General features: G+C 42.5%; 1 protein-coding gene across 1 annotated transcript; it reads right to left on the minus strand.

The window, feature by feature from the left end:
* Window positions 1-202: 202 nt before the first annotated feature.
* On the minus strand, window positions 203-7755 carry LOC100647727. Its single transcript, XM_003395326.4, has 2 exons — window positions 6664-7755; window positions 203-4823 (listed from the first exon to the last, which is right to left on the minus strand). Exons 1-2 carry the CDS (start codon window positions 6766-6768, stop codon window positions 3099-3101), a joined length of 1830 nt encoding a protein of 609 aa, XP_003395374.1. The 5' UTR covers window positions 6769-7755; the 3' UTR covers window positions 203-3098.
* Window positions 7756-16084: the final 8329 nt, after the last annotated feature.

The raw sequence follows: 16084 nt of genomic DNA on the forward strand, positions 1-16084 counted from the left end.
ACACGCGACTCGGAACGCGTGTCAATTCGGCATGCATATGTATGTGCATCGTGGCCGACTCGATTCGTCGCAGTGTATCGTACGAAAGAACGCATCTAGAACATACGAGGAAATGGAGAAGGAGAACGATGAAGCGACGACGGGATGTTGATCGGAGGAAACAGGTCTTCGCGTTTGGCGAAATCGAAAACACCACGTCTTATTTTGTTTTTAAATATTTTTTTAATAAGTTCGATAAAAAAATTATATAAATCGGATACTTAATAACAAGGTGAAAGGTATTATAAACAAAGCGCTAAATACAAATGTACAGTTGTTATATATGTATAAAGTTAGTCATTAACTCAACTAAGTTCACTATCGTGTATGATGAAAACTTAAATCTACGACATACAGTTGATAGTTTGTTCTTAGAGGCGTTGAACGCCCCACGTTTCTCTCCTCGGTATCCGCGCAAAATACATGGTATATCGTTTGTCCTTCGTTTACTGAAATCGACGAAAATGCACGAGCGGTTGAGACAGTGATTACTTTCTTACGAACTACATACGTAATAGATAGTACAAAATATTCGATATACTAAAGAAACTGCGAAAACGATAGAAAAAAAAAAAAAAAAAAAAAAAAATAGAAACAATGAAATTAATTATCGAACTGTTAAAAGGAAAAGAGAATGAAAAAGATAATAGCAACTAATGCTTGATACTCGTGAATTAATATAATAAAATGATTGTTATCGTTATCATTGACTCCGCGTCTCTCATCATTACTCGTCGATTTCAAACGAATTTCCGATTAAATGCGATCGCTATAAACCTTCGTATAACATTTAATCTCGTGTAAAAATATCGGCCATGCTTTCTCGCTGTCATTTTCTCAAGTTTCTTTCGCATTATGTATATATACGTGTGTATACATACAAGGATACAACATCACTTCCCAACAACAATAACAATAACAGCAAGAACGACGACGACAACGACGACGACGACAGCAAAAAATAAATTTACTCTCGACCACGATCGTTATGGTCTTTCAGTCGTTCGTGCCGTTGTTTGCTGCGCGCGTATTTCGTTAACAATTTATTCTTTTGTTTTTCTCGTTTGCACATTTACAGAGCCACATACGCGTAATATTGCACTTTGGTGTGTTTTCGTTTATTTCTATATATCTACGGGAATAAATTACAAACGCTCGTCGACGACTCGTACACGGTTGTGACTTTCGCCGTTCGTAACAAGCAGGGATGATCTTTTTCTTTCTATCGTTGCGATACAGTTCACTGTTAACAATTTTTTCGGTGTACGCGATCAAGTCACAGAACGCAATGTCGCCGGTCGCGTAACGCTGGTCATTCAGCAACGCGAATATTCGAGAAAATTTGTTGGCAGATGCGCGTGCTCGCGCTATTTCATTACGGGTACAAGAACAGAAAAGAAAACCAATTTGATCGAATGTCGGGAACGTGTGAAACGGCACGTAGACGTAACGAACCGAGATATACACGTAGGCTGAGTTCGATCAGTCAGCCATTTTAGGCGTATTTACGCACGCTTTACGAACAAAATCTTACCATCGCGCAACATGCGACACGAGGCACGATCCAGCCGTTGCGACTCAGCAAACCTTTTCTCTCTTCCTGCGATTCTCGTGGTTCGCGTTTGGCTCGCTCCCTCAACTTTTGAAAACTGATCAGTTACAGGACATATCTTTATATCGAAAAATATTCTCACAGCCTATTGAATTACAGATCGGACAAGGCACGACGGACAAGGAAACAGGATAGGATAAAACAAACGAGTAGAAAATGGGCAAAAGCGGTCGTTATACGTTATACTTTGGTCCTTCGTATTATACGCGCGTTTATCCTATTAGTCGTCGGGCTCAATGTGTAAAAAGTAACTCGCCTCGCTCTTTCTTAATCCTCCCCCACTTCCCCTTCCCTGACCCTCCCCCCCCCCAATGTTTTCGACTTCGAAAATATGCACAGTACTATCAACATCCCTTCTTGATGTTCGTGTCATCCGTTGCATCAACATTTCAAACGATGTAGCGAACGTGGATATTGCCCAATGGCGAAGACAATGTTATCGCGGCAATGATTGGCAGTGTTAAGAAAATACGCATCGATATCACAACTTATTATTAGTAATATAATCGATCGAAGAATCGAAGATATAAAGACAAAGACACAAGATATCGTGTGTAAATTTATTCGTTTGGTAATTATTTGATGCGCGTTGCTGAGCAAACCGATCCAGACTCGGCGTGAAAAAGATATTTTAATCGGCAGTGTAGTCATCAACTAGTCTTGATACATTGGCTATTCGGTATGCGTTGGCCCGTTGAAAAGATTTGACGTAGATACAAGAGATCTAACGATTGCGTTTATATCGACAATCAAATTACTCGTTGAAAGCGTATACCGCCGCGTTGCGTATCTCTAGAGGTAAATAGAAAATATGAGATCAAACGTTTTACGCGTATCGAGGATTTACGTTCGTTCTAACGGGTAGCGTTATGATGTATACCATGTGTGGTACCATTGATGAAACAGGGAACCGAAAATACGAAGAAGACGGCACAGGTAACAAACGCGAATACAAGAAACGAAAATATAAAGCGATGAGAAAGGAAAATAAGACGAGAAGATGACGAATATTTAAATATTTAGTTGGAAAAATTGCACGCGTCTCACTTTGTATTTGTCGTTAACTGTACACTCGCGAACACTCTCCACATGCTCTCTGTTCCCTCTCTTCCGTTTTCGCTTCATACGCAGGGATGTGGGAAAAGACCCTGTTCTACCATTCGTTTATAGTAATGCCGTTGAGATGAAAATATAGTTCTTAAATCTAATATACTACACAAGAGATATACAAAGAAGACGAGTGCTGCATCTATATCGTGTCGCGGCACATTCTCGAAATCGTCGGATTAGCCGCAGTCAGCCACCTCGTCTGAAACGTTCGTAGTATAGACGAGAAAGTAGAAACGATAGATAGAAGGACTGTGCAGAGTATGCGGACAGTGCGCGTGAGATGAAGAGATTTCGGGACTTTGCACCGCTGAGCGATAGCTTCCCCATTCTCGTTCTCTCAAAACGTGACCCAGTCACTGCCTACACCGATAGTAGACAACATATCTGTAACATCCGGTGTACAAGAAAACTCAAAGTGTGATCCGCTACTGGAACTGGCCGTTTCGAAAGTATCCAAATCAGTGGTTATTGTTTCCATATCAAGATCTATCTTAAAATCCGATGGTTGTATCTGCAATAGATCCGTTAGCGAGTAAAGATCCGCCAAGCTCGGATTGTTGGCAGGTTCCTCGAGTTTGACGACCGTCGCGGCAATAGTCGCATCCCCTGAGTTGACGATAATGTTGTTACTGTTAGCATCCAGCGAGTCATCGTTCGACATCGCGTCGCTGACCATTGGGTTCGTCGACACTAGATCCGAAGTTTGAATCGCAGAAGGTGCGACGGTAGGAATGGTAGCGGTCCTGGTAACTATGGTCGAAGAACATTTCGACGACGTACGTTGAGTGCGCTCATTCAGCATCGCTGTCGTTTTGCCGATGTTACTCGTGCTACCGCTGGCAATACCGCCACCGATGCTAGTGACAGACGTCGGCGAATTGGTTTCCATTTCCATTTTGATTTCTATATCCATGTCCATTTCCATTCCTATATCCATATCCTCGATCGATTTGTTCTTGACGAGGGTGGTCGCGGTTGTTGGCGTCGGAGCCGCTGTCGTCGTGTCCAATTCCTCTTTGACCAAAGAGTTGGATCGACGTTCGAGGTGTGAGTGATGACGAAGGTCGTGCTTGTGCTGCTGTTGCTGCTGATGATGTTGGTGGCGATGATGATTGTCGTGGCAAGGTGTTCGAGTACGAAAACTTTTTTCCGAAAGTAGACTCATGTCATCGACGGATGTGGAAAAGGTAACGTTAGCTGGATTCGAGGCACCTGGACCGACCGACGACAGCAATCGATCTTTTGGTTCGAACGTCGTTTCATAATCCATCTCGAAACTAGGTTCCCGTTTGATTTTCCCAACAGCAGCAGTAGTACTGTGTCTGATCGTAGTACGGCGCTCGGTATTTTCCACCGAGGCCGGAGCAGAGGATATGGCGGCAAGTCGGGAGGCGGTGGAACCGCACTCGAGAAAATTGTCTTCGTAAAAACTTGCCGATTCTGGAGAATCTGGCGTAACGCACGATGGACTGCTCGGTATTTTGGCTGTAACGATCGGAGGGGTAGGAGTATAATCAAGAGAAGGTCTTTTGTCAAGCGCCAGTCTGACCTTCAAACGTGATACAGGTTTGGTACTGCTAGAGTGAGCTTGCAACCTCTTCACCATTGTACCAACCACACCTGCGTTCGCGCTACCGCTCGTCGTATGCGTATTGTTGTTGTTATCGTTACGCGTGTGATTCTTGCCCAGTATCGTTCCTCCCATCGATGACGACGAGGAAATACCACCCCCCGCCGACTTTCGCGGCTTTTTGCTGCCTTCTTTTACTTTCGCACTTATAGAACCACCACCGCCTCCCGTTGGTTTTGATGCCTTTTTCCTCGGTCTGTACTTGTAATCCGGATATTCCACCATGTGTAACTGTCGAAGTCTTTCCGCCTCCTCGATAAAAGGCCTTCTCTCCGCTTCGTCCAACGTCTTCCAACGTCTTCCTAGCCGTTTACTAATCTCCGCGTTGTGCATGTCGGGCTGAATCTCGCATATTTTTCTTCGCTCGATCTGTGACCAGACCATAAACGCGTTCATCGGTCTCTTAATATGATTAGGATTGTTCTTCTTCGTCTGAAACAGAAGAAGGAGAAAAGAAAATGATCAAAAGATCCTGGGAAAATTTCCCTAGGTATGTATTCGCTTTACGCCAGGCATTGACTGTCTCGCGCACCAAGCCGTGTATTTCGAGTGGACGATGCTCGTAAATTCGTATATAAACGTATAAACGAAGACGTAGTCGCGTTCGCGTATGCGCATCGTAGAGAAAGAGAGAGAGAGAAAGAGAAAGAGAGAGAGAGAGCAACGATCGCATCCGTGTAGCGTGTAGCAAGTCCATGTGCGTTCTATACACTGGCGCAGCGATACCAATTTACATACCTCATTAAATGGTAAGCTAAGCGTCGAGAAGTAGATAACACGTAGCGTGCGCGAGCAATCTCTTGCCCATTATACTTTTAGATATTGCGTCGATTACTCGACACGCACTAGAGTGGAAATCGAAAGGGCAGAATGTAGGTTACGAAGGTGATGTGCGCGAGTACAACGACTCTACTCGCGGTATAAGGATCACGTGATACACATCATAGGAACCCAACCGTTCCTCGATGTCTCTTCATTTTTTTCCTTTTCCTTAAAGTTAAACTATTATCGTAATCGGATATATTTATATTTCAAAAGATGTTCGTTAACGCGTCGATACTTGTACACACGTTTACGATCGTTTGAACCGAGCTTTCGACTAATAGTCCAGCTCCTCACCTATTTATAATATGGGTGCATGTATTTGCGCGTCAATCGCGTTTATTGGCGCTTTTACGTCGCGAATCACAAATGATCGATCGTGTCTCGATTCACGGCCGCAAAATCAAGAAATAGACCCTGCCTATTCAAAAGCAAATTTCACGTAGATATTTCTTTACTTCTACCGTTTCTGTAAAAGCATCTGTATTCGCTTAACCTTTATCGTTCTCACCTTTAGCAAACACTTTAAGCGACGTCCCAAAATATATACATATACGCTTTCTTAGATTCTGCGAAGCGAAGAGCGCAAAATATTTTCGAAAATATTTTCGATGGAAATAACTTAGCGAATTTATCGAAAAGCGATCGTGACGAATGAAAAGGAAGAAAAAGATATTAAAGAGCACAGATAAATAAGGATGATGAAAGAAGCTGGAAAAATTCAACAAGTACCGCCAAGAAAAATTGAAACGAAATCCAAAGTCATCAGGAATAATAAACGAGAGGGAGAAAAATATATAATCTATTCTCCCGCTCGACGACGGTGTTTTGTTAGTATTTTAACGCTACAGAAATAAATAAGCATACCTACTTTTTTGTGTGAAAACATTTAAACGGAATAACCGTGCAACGATCAAACTAGCCACGCGCATGCAAACATTTTGCCTCTGCCCTCTTCGAGGAAAAGAAAAAAAGAATTAAAGAAAAATGAAAAAAACACGTCGCCTTTTTGTAATTTATAGAAGACGCTAGCTGTAATCCACGATTCGCGACGACTTTTTACTACCTTATTTTTTATATCTATAACGAACGTTTTTCCTCCCATCTGTCGACGACACGTAACATGTAAAGTCGGATCTCAATTCCACGAATTGGAAATTAACGAAACAAGATACGCGTTACTTTTTCCTTTTCCTTTTTCCCTTTCTCTCACTCTGGCACGTTGTTTCTACTGTGCTTATTGGTATAAAATCAGCCATTACAAATACTATCGTATATGTATATATATTCGTTGGTATATCACCAGGAAACAGTGTTTCGACTATCGTTTTGTTATTGATAATATCCATCTACAGAAGACATTAACACGTACGGGACGACGAGACAAATAAAAACGTCGTGTTCGTACGCGTTCTTCGAGATATCGAAGTTTAAAACGACGATTACATACCTGTGTGGCATCCGAATACGGTGTCGTTGAATTTTTATCCACAAGCAACGAACCAAACATAGGAATCCCGGAACTAGAGGGACTATCTTGCTGTTGCGGCACCATTTTTGTGCCGAGATTTACAGAAAATTTCGTTTATCACTTCACTTTCGGTCTCCGATGCTCAGAACGATACACTACACTTGGAAAAATTGCGATATCGATTCGTAGAAAATCGAGCCTCCCGCGCCAAGAGTATTTTGCGTCTCGCGTCTCCTCGACCTTGAATCTTTCCCCGTGTTTACGATTGTATCCTTCTTCTGTACCTCGTTCGACCAGCTCTTTCTTTTCTTCTCTCCTCTCCTCTCCTCTCACCTCTTCCTTCTGCTTTTCCCCTCTTTTTTCTCTCCTTTTTCTTTTACCACTACCGTGTGTATCTGTGCTTCTCTTACCGTTGTTGCGATCACTGGCAGCAACGGCACTGTGCGCGACAATACGCTTGCTTTGGCGTAAATACGCGAGAGATAGTTTTAGATTTTAGCAGAGAGGCAGTAGACAGATGATTGCGCGAGATTGGCGGCAAACCGCGAATTTGCGACGTACGATAGCGACCACTCTTTCAGGTAGAATCGCAAACGTAAGCGTAGCAGCGGTTTTCCGTGACGTTCGCACGCACGGGCCGCGGGTACGCGTTTCCTTTCTTCTTGATCGTCGGAGCCCGTGTGTCTGCGCGTCGGCCGTATTCGAGAAATACGATAGGATTTCGATGCGATGCGCGTCTACGCGCTACACGATGCGGCGCGACAACAACAAGAAAACAGTTATGTACTACTATTCAACGCACTGCACACTCTACAAAACACGTATCAAAACACTACGCGTAGCAAGCAGTATGCTCTCGATCACGCGTTTTCTGTGTATGCGTAGAATGATCACGTTCATGCGCACATATACGATGATCTTCAAGATCCGATGGCTGCTCGTCGATCACGAGATGACATTATCGACCGACGTCGCAACGACGCTCGCCCGACGAGCGCTCATTCGCAACTAACTCGCCCTCGCGTCAGCGTTCTACCTCTATACTACGCTCAGCTGAGACGTACCACCTCCCTCCACTAACTCGCGTAAACACGCTGCCTTTCCACTTCCAGCCAGTCGCGATGCAGCCGCTCTTTTCTCCCTCTTTAACCCTGAAACCCTGTACGTTGCTCCCTTTTCTCTTTCTTCTTTCTTCCTTTCCCATCTCTATCCTTCCTCCTCCAACCATTTAAGCATATACTACACTAACCATACTACACACTCCTAAGCGTTTATATGTACGTACATGTAACGCGCGCGCTTGTTTACGTACTCGTACGACGTAGCTGCACCAGACATAGATCTTTACTTCTTCCTTATCCATTTATTAACCTCCTACTATTTTTTGACTCCTTCGATCATCAAAACATCCATTGGGTTGATTGTATTAGAGTTATTTCTGTTTCTTGTTAATTGTCTTTCCCGTTCTCTACCTTGCGTTATCAGCCCCAATCTTGGTACAAAATACAAGATCCGCGATCGTTTAATACACGCTCGATCGTTGACCGCTATCGTATCGCTAGATATTCGAGTTTCTTCTAAACGCGTCTCCGTCGCCGCTATCTGCCGTTCTCCGGTATCCTATGTATCGCGAAATGTCGCGATATCGTCTCAATCGTTTTGACCCGTCCGACTTTCGACGCGTCTTATCGCGATTACCATCGTCTGCACGACGATCGATTAATTTTCATCTTCGATCTTGTCGCTCGTTATCGAAGAAACACGTTGTTTACGTTGAATGAGGAGGAATAAAACCGATCGAACATACGACATACGGTAGGGGTCTTTACGATGAAAAATACTCGGATCAAAAGTAAAGGTAAGTACATACACACTTAAGAGTAAAACTATCGCGACTTGTTCTCGACTTTTATTTCTCACAAGTGGACGCTACTTTGAGAGCGACTATCCGAGTCACTTCAGATTGGGTAGTCATTCTCAAAGTAACTCGACGGTATAACTCGCGATAGTTTTGCTCTCAAATGGACGCGTACCTTAAGTAAGATACGGCGCGTATATTTGCGATCGCTGAGACCGCCATGTCGCGCCACGCTGCGTCGCCTCGGTCCGATCGCTAGGATCGTGAGTCGCGGTGAAACCGTTGACCCATCATCCTCTCTCGTCAAGGACCAGAACGGAGAAGCGGAAAATGGAATCGAGCCAGAGAGCCGAAGAAACAAGCTTGGAATCGTGCGCGCACGCGATCGATGGGAGCGGCTGTCGCCACTTAACCGGATGCTAGTCGCAGCTCGAGAATACTAATTGTTTCTTCTCGATGTATGTACATACTCTCGATGTATGTATTTAGAAAAAGACAAATAGACGGGACAACACGAAACCCATAGGCCGTAATCGCAACGACGACTATTTCGTTTCCGTTTTTCTGCCTCGCTCTTCTCCGCTTATCGATTACCGGTGTCGATGCCGATAAACGATACCGATATCTCCCATTCGTACGCGACTAACCAAGCCAAGTCGAGCCAACTGGACGCTTTCGAACTGGGATTCAAAGAGGAAAGTAGCGGCCGCCTACTCGACCGCGAGTTATGCCTTGCGAAACTGTACGATGTACGACTATCGTACGGAACACCCGCGCTCTGCATTTCACCCGTCTGAGTCAGCGTAGCGCGCGACACGTTGCGCAATTCTCCTGCTTGCAGTGCTGTTTGGGACGATGGAGAATTATCGCTAGTAAGGGTGCGAAACAGCGTTTTTACGCGTATATCTCTATACATATGTATATTGCAAGATCGTTGGAAATCTGCGCTCCTTATCGACCGATACGTCGCATCGCCCGCACCCGTCTTTCGTGAGAACCTTAGGAAAAACGATCCGTCTTCGAAGGGTTCCAATGACCCACATACATACGCGTATATATGTATGCGTATATACGTGCGCGCATCCGAATGGTTTCAAAATACATGGTAAAGGTTAGGCGAGTAGACGCCGAGATGTGTAAGCATACACGCGTGCATGGAGGCGCTGGTCAACACTTCGCGTCTCGTCTTAAACATTCGACGACGCTTTGCTCGGAGGAAACGGCGGATCCGGTCGAACGAAACAACCAAACCAGCTGCTTTTCCTTCGTTCCGTGCCGTTCCTTTTTACACTTATGTACATTCTATACTCTATAAGACAAACGTACGATAAGGGTGTGAGTTTTCCCTTTGGTCGCGAATACTTCGACCGATCGCTTTGCTCTGCGACTGTTTGCGACTGAACCGACTCTACCTGGAAACGAATATCGGTCCAGCTGTCCAGCTGTCCAGCAGCTGTGCACTTCACCTGCCCCGTTTGTAGCTGTCTGAACTGTACGCGTGCACTGTGCGTGCTGCGGACTATTCGGCCGTGCACCAGTTTAACACGTCCAACTCGAATCACTTATCGAGGATTCGACTTTGTAAATTTACGCGTTTCCCTTAACTGGATACGTATTTTGGGATCAACGGAAAGAGGCGTTGTTGCTTACGCCAGTACTCCACATAACCTATTTTACTTCTCTTTTCTTCCTCCTCCTTGCTGTTGAGAGAACATCGGAAGGTGATTTCCAGACAAATTACACCGGTCACGGAGAAACGCGTTTTAAGGCACGGTTCACGGTACATGAGACGGGTCGAGAGACAACGATTTTACATGGTTACGTTTCCGGTTGTTTCAACCATCGTAATACACCCTTCATGCGAACTTTGCTCTGGGAATCCATCTTTTTTGATCGAAACTTATATTTACCGAACGTACTTATCGAGCAGAGATCAACGATACCAAGTTAATTAAATATAGGAATCTTCCTGTTGAAAAGTTATTATTCGAAAAAGATTGCAAAATCCCGTATGGCCTTCTTCCTGCCTTATGCGTGCTAGATAGATTGCCCGTTTTTGTTGATACTACGAACGTAACTGGATATTGTTTCGTGGGAATGGAGAAGTATTAGTTAGGGGAGGAGTGGTATTACTTAGGTTGTGTGTACAAATATTTTTCTGGCAGCCGGAGGGCGGCCGGTAATCCTTATCGAAAATGTTATTTGACAAATCGATTCATATATTGATAATAAAGAGATATTCAGCTGCTTTGAACACGATACGTGTTAGATAAATAATAAAATTTATCGTTTAAATATCGTCTGAATTATCACGTTAAGGTAAGTCATAAGGTAAGTGGATGAAGAGTTGCAAATTATTAAAAACGCATGACTGCTGTTTTCCAAATGGATTCCTAAACTCAAAACTGTCATACTTCATCTTAATTCATCGAGTGCTATCAGAAAATGAAAAGAAATTAAAAACAGAATGATTTTCAAAGGAAGAGTTCTTCCTTTCCTTCTCTCTCCCTCTCCCTCTCTCCCTCTCTCTCTCTATCAACTAGCTTCGTTTAACTTTTCCATGGATATTCGAACGAGGTCGTACCATTAATCGAAACGCGACAGCCTTTTCTCTACCAATGTATTTTTCCATTTCTCGTCAAGGTTGCAAAATAACTTCGATAGGCAAGTACGAACACAAAGAAGAGGATCGTTGAATCGGTCGGTGACTAGATGGACAGACGCACGGGCAAGCGAGTAGGTAAGTAAATAGGTAGGTAGGTAGATAGATAAGTAGGTAGGTAGGTACGTAGGTTCGTAGGTAGGTAAGTTGTCACGTAGGTAAACAAACATAAGCAGAAAGAAAGAAAATGATGGAATACTAGGCGCTACTGTGGATACACGACACGACAAACGATATCGAAGCAAAAGAGAAGTAGAGAGTCGCGCCTCGATTCTCAAACCATGCACCTGCCTTGCGTTACCGCGTGGTATTTATCTTTATCGTCCTTACCTTTTCCTTTCTTGAAACTAATCGGCCAAAGGATAAAAGTACATGGATGACTCGCAGCAATGAGATGAATTTCCCCGCGACTAACGAGTGTGCGATACGAGCCTTACCTGATGGGAAAGTTTGCGTTATCGGTTCGTTCGAAAGATCGAAAGAACAGGTGTGAAACAACGATGCTACACCTGCGCGAATAACCGTACATCGGTTCTACTGTTATATCTTGTGTCGAGGATTCTCCTGTTTTCGACGCAAACACATATGTTTTATTAATCTAATGCATTATTTATTCATGCAATTCGAGACGAAGAAAAAAAAAATGGAGGAAATAGTAAAGTTCGCATCTTTGCACATTTACTCCACGTTTGTCGTCGAGGACGACGACTACCACAACGACCGCGACATGTCGATGCATTTGATACGTGACGCACCTCTTTTGTCTCATACGAGCGTTTTTCTATGACAAAACCGTAAACACCGGTTGTGCGATAGCACTTTTCGATGATGCGTTGCGATACGATATCGATACGCTTATTCACGGCGATTGTAAAAGTGGCCATGGATGTGGCTGCGGGTACCCGGATGAATAAAATCCTATATCCTTTCTCTCAAGCGTGTGCACTTTTTTTAACTATACATAGGTATGTACGTATATAAAATACGTATATACATATTACGTTTTAGAGAGTATACACGTATCTGAAACTATCTGCGCGATTTTTTAGCCAATTTCCTTCTTAATCAGCAATATCTAGTAACGATAAGTCGAAACATCTGTGATTATAATTACATACGTTTTCCTACGATCGATAAAGTAGAATACTTCGGGACAGTCGCAGTCGGCTAAACAGAACATCACCGTTATCTTTCCCTCGCGTGTTTCAACCAGCGCGGTTCATTTGAAAATAGGCCGACAGAAATAGAAGCGATAAAAGTCATACTACTCTTTTTTCAAACCCTTTTTTCGTTTACGTCGTGCATTGTCTTCAGATTTGCAAATCGACCGATTCAAAATCGTTTACGAATCAACCGACACCATAGTACGGAATATACAACGCATTGATACTATATATATCAGTAAACCACTTCCTTACTACTTAAGCGTAAAATTCTATTAAACGGGGAAGGTGTTTTAACTGTTTTAAATTTCACTGAATCTTCCTCTAACGAAACATTAATTTTCCTCTTCAGAGCAGATAACGGATAACGAATAACGTATAATCGATTTTCTTTGGAGCGGAATAGACCAAGTTGAAATTCTGTTAGAACGTTAACGCTCTTCGAGGCGAGAGTATCGTAATTTTTAAAAGGTGTACAGGTCGTTGGGTGCGAGCGTCATCGCATGTGCACACGTGGAACACCACGTAATACGTAGTTCACGATACATACGAATCTTCCTTTTCTTTTACCTTAAGATCGACTAGTACGCTTCTCGAATCAATACGATTTAACAAACAGCGTCACCTGTAATTACTGATCTTTGTCGTTTGTCTCTGCAACTCATATACATATATACCTCTACTTCTTTTCTTCCCTTTTCTTTTCCTTCCTTTCCCTATCTGCCTTTCTTTTCGACCGCGTGCGCGATCACGTACGCTTGGTCGAGTACAAAAACAATAAATTTTAATTATAACGAGACAGCAATACGACAGAAATACAGCACGAATACACCAACATGAACACGCGAGGAATATCAGGTCTCTCGAGAAAGAAGCTAACCCAACTTATAATATGCGATGGGTATAACGTAGATTGGGGATGAAGTTTAGAACCAAGTATGTACGATCAACTAATCGACGACCGTTTGCTTGCGAGTAACTCTCCTAACTTCGCCATCGACTGGTTTCCTCTCGATAGGGTTTGATCCTTGGAAAATCGTTAGATCGACTCTTCGTTCCCTGGAGAGAGAGAGAGAGAGAGAGAGAGAGAATGACGAATAGTGAGAGACCGGGGGACAGAAGTTACCATTTCGGAATTGGAAGTTGCTTCGTGGAGTACCTGATTTTGCGACTAGTTGATTTTACAGGAAACTGAGGAATCCACGAATCGCCTGTCCCAAAGATAACGCGAAGACGCGAGCGAATAATAACGTACGGGATACGCCTGTAATACCACTACCATTCTTACTGCAGTGCAACAGCCTACAGGCTTTCCGTCATCTTGCTAAACAGATGTACATACTTACACGTATACTTCTCCAGGCGCCAAATCGTCTCTATCCCGATGAAACGTTCGAAACCACATAAAGAACGTGATACATCGGGCAAACCGGGAAACAATCAGCCGAGGCAATTCTATCGAGGAAACTGTACTGAATTGAAGAGAACCATGGAAGAAATCTCTCTTCTCTTCACAAAGAGACAGACAAAGAGAGATGCGGCGGGGAGAGAAAGAAATTTTAACTTACAAAATTTTTACATCGCACGTTTGAACGAAATAATTTTTGCGATATATTTCAACTTAACTTCAACTTCTCTGAAAGCACGATTTCGAACGTTGAAATGAATCGAGCGAGCACACTGGCCGATTGATTTCTAGTTTATGTCTCGACAAATATTCCATAAAACCGGCAGGGTTATTTCGTTTTAACGTCTAACTATATCGTTTCCTACGATATTTCGATTCGCACGAGAAGTGCAAATTCTTGAACCAAACGCGTCCAATAAAAGGAGAATGAGATAGAGAGAGAGAGAGAGAGAGAAAGAGAGGGAAGAAGAATAGCGTTCGGAATTATAGGAAAAAGCCACGAGTAAACGAAAAAGATTGATTTTTTTCCAATTTCTTATCTCCTTGTTTTTCCCTCTCTTCTTTCTCAGTTTACTTGCTGTTTCTCTTTGGTTTACCTCTATTGGTATTACTCGATCTTTCGTTTTATCTGAATTCTTCTCGTCGTGCTTCCAACTAACAAATTGATAACCAATAAATCAATCTCCAAAAGGAAACAGACATAGTCGCGGGCGCCACTGAAATTGATTTACGTAATCGGAAGTGATTAAAAGGTTACTTTAGCGAATGAATAAGATTTCTCCTTTCCTCTCCTTCTCTTTCTCTCTCGTATATTCTATTTCCATTATTTCCACAGCTCGTCTACTCTTACCTCTCATTAGTTTGCAGTTTCGCGAAAATAAAGAATTCTCGATGTTGCAATATTCTGGACTATCCATCGCGTCCTCGCTATAGCAGAGGGTGAGTCCTCTCGTTATACAGAAGCGGAGCACTGGGTGATTCCTGATAAAAAGATACGAAGAAAATATGGAATAAAATTTTTCCATAGACACTTCGCTTTGACGAAGTTTCAAATTGGATTTTCTCGAAAACGAAACGTTGTATGACAAAATTATATTCTATACTTTCTTTCTATTTTTTCACAATCACCTCGCGATCGATTATACTTAACTGCCGGACTTATCTTGTATAGGAATGCAAACCGTACACGCAATTGATGATTAATTTATTCGCTCTTTTATAACGCACGAGGTTCGTAACGATCATTTATTTAAAGTAAGCACCACCATTTCAGAGATATTATTAAAATGGACTACATATTGGGTGATTTGCATGCCGACCGACAATGGTAGACGGCGCCCTACGAAAGGGACGAATTATGTATAGACGCCGCAATAAACGGTAATAAGGTGATTCTTGAATTCCTGTAAATATGTATGTTGGATGGAAAAAGCGAAGGAGGGAAAAAGAAGGAAAAAGGAAGAAGAAACAAACGCGAAAAGACGAATCAATATGAAAGGATTTCCGTATCTTTGGATCCTCGCGATGCGGAAGAAATTGATCAAAGCAGAGTGGACAACAGCAACAGCCGCTTCATCCGTTTGGAGGTCCGAGGGTCGAATCGCGCGGTCGTTCTTTCTTTCACAAAGATTTCAGTTTCGAAATGGAGTTTAACATATGACAATATACAGTTTATTCATATTCGTCTATCCTTTAAAGCAGAATAACTTCTTTTCGCATTGGACCAAACGATTTGCATTAGTTTGTTAGATATGATTAAAAAAAGGTTTCGTAAAAATCCCCACTGACTGATTATTCGAGCCAATAATAAAAATTTGCGAAATACGTTTTGTAGATTTATTTCAGTTACCTATACATGTTAAATATACTGTATATGTGTACTGTACATCTGCTGAAAATTTCGTCGAAATCGGTCGACGTTGCTATGAGTTGCGAACGGTTAAAAATGGTAAAAATGGTCAGTTTGTCACGACCTTCGGCTTATACATCTAAAGATTCTTACATCTTCCGACGCTTGTCGCTTTTTACTGTATCGTCAATGTTTCACAATGATTTCGATGAAATTTTCAGCATGTATATAGGAGGTAACTGATATAGGTATATAAATCTGAGAAACATATTTCTTAAATATTCATGACAGGCTCAGAGAAGAAAGCTGTAAAAATCGACCTTTACCATTTTCTCCGTCATCCCAATTGCAGTTTTCTCCAAATTTTACTTCATCTAGTAAAGTAATAGTTTTAGTTTCTCGAAAAAGCTCGTCATTCGGTGCAATTCTGAAAAAGTTATTCTGTTTTAAAGGATGGGCA

The sequence above is a fragment of the Bombus terrestris genome, chromosome 5, assembly GCF_910591885.1.
Source record: "Bombus terrestris chromosome 5, iyBomTerr1.2, whole genome shotgun sequence".
Taxonomy (NCBI): domain Eukaryota; kingdom Metazoa; phylum Arthropoda; class Insecta; order Hymenoptera; family Apidae; genus Bombus; species Bombus terrestris.